Raw genomic sequence first — 3,500 nt, forward strand, 5'->3', positions numbered from 1 at the left:
ACAGAGATCACAGAACGCGCTCTTTAGCAGGCTACATAACCACATGCACCCTTGTATGCTCATTGTAATCACAACACAGTTTCTTGTTTACCTTTTGGGTTTTTTGTTGCAGTGACATATGGTTTCGATCAAATGGCAAACTTCGCGCTTGCAGTGAACTTGACTACGTATTTCAATACTGTGATGCACTTGGAACTAGCGGATGCGGCCAACCAACTGACGAATTACATGGGAACATGTTACATTCTCTCTATTCCAATGGCTGTTCTCGCAGACACATGCTTGGGCAGAGTCAAAACTGTCATCATTTCTGGCTGTCTTGAGTTTCTGGTCAGCCCAACTTTACTGGCTTTACTTTGCTGCCCCTACCGATTCCCATATGCTAAACACTGTTACTGTTATTTTAGGCGCTAATATTGCTCATGATACAAGCTCACTACCCGAAGCTCAAGCCACCACTTTGCAATATATTTGATAAACAATCCCACTGCGAGACAGTTGGAGGAGCAAAAGCTGCCCTCCTCTATGTTCCTCTATATGCATTAGCTATTGGGAATGCAGGCATTAAGGCTGCATTACCACCGCATGGAGCTGATCAATTTGATGAAAAAGACCCCAAAGAGGCGATGCAAATATCCAGCTTCTTCAATCAACTGTTGCTAGGATCGTCCCTCGGTATAGCTGCTAGTTTAACTCTTGTTGTGTGGATCCAAGACAACAAAGGTTGGGACTGGGGTTTCGGGGTATCTTCTGCAGCCATCTTGTTCGGTATAGTCATGTTTGTTGCTGGATTGCCACTGTACAGAATGCACATTATTTCTGGGTCTAATGCAATCGTCCAAGTTTTACAGGTATGTCCGTGAGACAAGCAAAATTCAGAGTTGGAGGCAAATATATTGTTACTTCTGTCCAAATAAATGTTGTTTTTAGGTCTATGTTGCAGCCACTCGTAATAGAAATCTTGTCCTTCCCGAAGACCCTGCAGATCTTTATGAGATTGAAAGGGACAAAGAGGCTGTTATGGAAGAAGACTTTCTGCCTCATAGAAACATTTGCAGGTTTTGTACATGAAACTCTGTTTAAACTTTCTACTTTGACAGCCCCATAAGCATTGAATACCATGATAACTCGAATATACAGGTTTCTAGACAAAGCGGCAATTCAACAAACACCTTGTAGGCAAGTTGACACTCCCGAAGCTTCAAGCCCTTGGAAACTATGCACAGTGACCCAAGTAGAGAATGCCAAAGTAATTCTCAGCATGATACCAATTTTCTGTTGCACAGTGAATATGAGCCTCTGCTTTGCCCAGCTCCAAACATTCTCCATCCAACAGGGCCTCACCATGGACACAAAACTCACACCCTCCTTCAACATCCCTCCGCCGTCACTCACCATCATCCCAGTCTTCTTTCTCATCCTCATGGCCCCAATCTACGACAAGATTCTTGTCCCCTTTGCTCGAAAATTCACAGGCATCCCCACAGGGATCACCCCCTTGCAACGAGTAGGTGTTGGATTGGTTCTGTCCATCATCTCCATGGCCGTCGCGGCACTAGTGGAAGTGAAGCGTAAAGGCGTTGCGAGAGACCACAACATGTTGGATGCAACCCCTGTTTTGCAGCCATTGCCAATCAGCACGTTCTGGCTATCATTTCAATTCTTCATATTCGGAATCGCAGATCTCTTTGCATACGTAGGGCTTCTCGATTTCTTCTACTCCGAGGCGCCAAAAGCCCTAAAATCTGTCTCCACTTGCTTCCTTTGGAGTTCGATGGGCATGGGCTACTTCTTGAGCACCATAATTGTGAAGATTGTGAACAGTGCTACGAAAGGGATTACGAAAAATGGAGGTTGGTTGATTGGAAACAACATTAATCGGAACCATTTGAATCTCTTCTACTGGCTGCTTTCAATCTTGAGCTTCATCAACTTCTTCATCTATATATTTGCTACCCAGAAATACAATTACAGAAACCATAAACCAGCCATCTCCGCCATTGATGATAGTAGGTAGGGAGCCATCATGAGAGAAAAAAAGAAACTAAATTATGCTTAGAATTGAAAACTTTCAAGAACTATGGATCATAAATAATTTGTGTTAAATTTGTAAAATTTCTACCTTCTATGGCTGATGGTTGATTTTAGCTACTCTACATTCAGCATCAAATATGCGCATATTCTTGTAATAAACTTAGATTCCCAACTCCGTATGCACTGCCGGTGGGATAGGTTCAAGTCGCCGCCCTACTGAGCCCACATGGCCCGAAAGTCTATAACCCACGACACGTCGTCATGAAAACCTACCCAAATCTCTCACAACAGTTCAGTCAACGAACTTCAATACTCCATTTTATTTCCGTCTTCTTCTCTTCTCCGCTTCAATGGCGAACCCAGAATCCACCCCTATCCAACCCTCTGAAGGGGAGAAGAACGTGTATTCGGTCTGGGCTCTTCCTCCAGAAGATGTTACGGCCAGAATCAGGACTCTCATGAACAGCCTCAGATCCGAGTTCGGCGGGCCCCAATTCGAGCCACATATCACTGTCGTTGGGGCTATTCGTCTCACCCTTGACGATGCCCTAAACAAATTCCGCTCGGCTTGCGAGGGGCTTAAGGCTTATCAAGCCACCGTCGATTGTGTATCTACCGGAACCTTCTTCTACCAGTGTGTTTTTCTCCTTATTCATCCTACCATTGAGGTTCGTCCCTCTGTTCTTTATTTTACCTCCTTTTCTCTGTTTGATCGTTCTCTCACTCCCCCTTTTCTTCTTCTCAGGTGGTGGAGACTAGTTCACATTGCTGTGGACATTTTGGTTACAAGAACTCTACCCGTAAGATCCAGTTCTCTTGCGTTAATTTCTTGTTTTTTCCATTTTTTTTTCCAAAAGATATCTTATCCATAGGTTGTTGATTGTTAAATTGAATCATGAATCACATTCAAAATAGTAAATTCAGCTCTGCTTTTCCCTTCCCTCAGATTGTTATGAACATACAGTAGACTTTGATATCTNTACCAGTGTGTTTTTCTCCTTATTCATCCTACCATTGAGGTTCGTCCCTCTGTTCTTTATTTTACCTCCTTTTCTCTGTTTGATCGTTCTCTCACTCCCCCTTTTCTTCTTCTCAGGTGGTGGAGACTAGTTCACATTGCTGTGGACATTTTGGTTACAAGAACTCTACCCGTAAGATCCAGTTCTCTTGCGTTAATTTCTTGTTTTTTCCATTTTTTTTTCCAAAAGATATCTTATCCATAGGTTGTTGATTGTTAAATTGAATCATGAATCACATTCAAAATAGTAAATTCAGCTCTGCTTTTCCCTTCCCTCAGATTGTTATGAACATACAGTAGACTTTGATATCTCTGGGTCGGCGTATGTGTTTCTAGACTAAGATTACAGGATGAACATTCGGATTTTACGTATTGGGTATTAGAAAACTCTTAGGATTTGGTAAATCAATGGGTCAAGCTAGGCCTTGGAAAAGAAGTTTTGATAAAC

The 3,500-nt window shown here is 42.7% G+C and overlaps 2 protein-coding genes and 1 long non-coding RNA gene across 3 annotated transcripts; all 3 read left to right on the forward strand.

The window, feature by feature from the left end:
* The first annotated feature begins 21 nt into the window (after positions 1–21).
* Positions 22–2,147, forward strand: LOC111786556 (protein NRT1/ PTR FAMILY 4.6-like). Its single transcript, XM_023666794.1, has 4 exons — positions 22–330; positions 408–851; positions 931–1,058; positions 1,141–2,147. The coding sequence occupies exons 1-4, from the start codon at positions 133–135 to the stop codon at positions 2,015–2,017; spliced, it is 1,647 nt and encodes a 548-aa protein (XP_023522562.1). The 5' UTR covers positions 22–132; the 3' UTR covers positions 2,018–2,147.
* On the forward strand, positions 1,141–2,834 carry LOC111786558 (cyclic phosphodiesterase-like; the record flags this gene model as incomplete). The annotated part of the gene is given in 2 exon segments (XM_023666795.1): positions 1,141–2,702; positions 2,780–2,834. Coding segments are annotated over 2 exon segments (373 nt in total), but the record flags the coding sequence as incomplete, so codon positions are not given.
* A 173-nt stretch (positions 2,835–3,007) lies between these two features.
* LOC111786559 lies at positions 3,008–3,313 on the forward strand. Its single transcript, XR_002813799.1, has 2 exons — positions 3,008–3,053; positions 3,131–3,313. It is a non-coding gene; the product is annotated as an uncharacterized LOC111786559 (long non-coding RNA).
* Positions 3,314–3,500: the final 187 nt, after the last annotated feature.

The sequence above is a fragment of the Cucurbita pepo genome, unplaced genomic scaffold, assembly GCF_002806865.2.
Source record: "Cucurbita pepo subsp. pepo cultivar mu-cu-16 unplaced genomic scaffold, ASM280686v2 Cp4.1_scaffold001968, whole genome shotgun sequence".
NCBI lineage: Eukaryota > Viridiplantae > Streptophyta > Magnoliopsida > Cucurbitales > Cucurbitaceae > Cucurbita > Cucurbita pepo.

What these genes read in the sequence shown, in the direction of transcription:
- LOC111786556 (XM_023666794.1), top strand. Translation starts at nt 133, where the DNA reads ATGGCAAACTTCGCGCTTGCAGTGAACTTGACTACGTATTTCAATACT. An exon ending in CTGGCTGTCTTGAGTTTCTG is followed by an intron (nt 331 to 407) that starts GTCAGCCCAACT and finishes CTGTTATTTTAG; the next exon opens with GCGCTAATATTGCTCATGAT. An exon ending in CCTCATAGAAACATTTGCAG is followed by an intron (nt 1,059 to 1,140) that starts GTTTTGTACATG and finishes TCGAATATACAG; the next exon opens with GTTTCTAGACAAAGCGGCAA.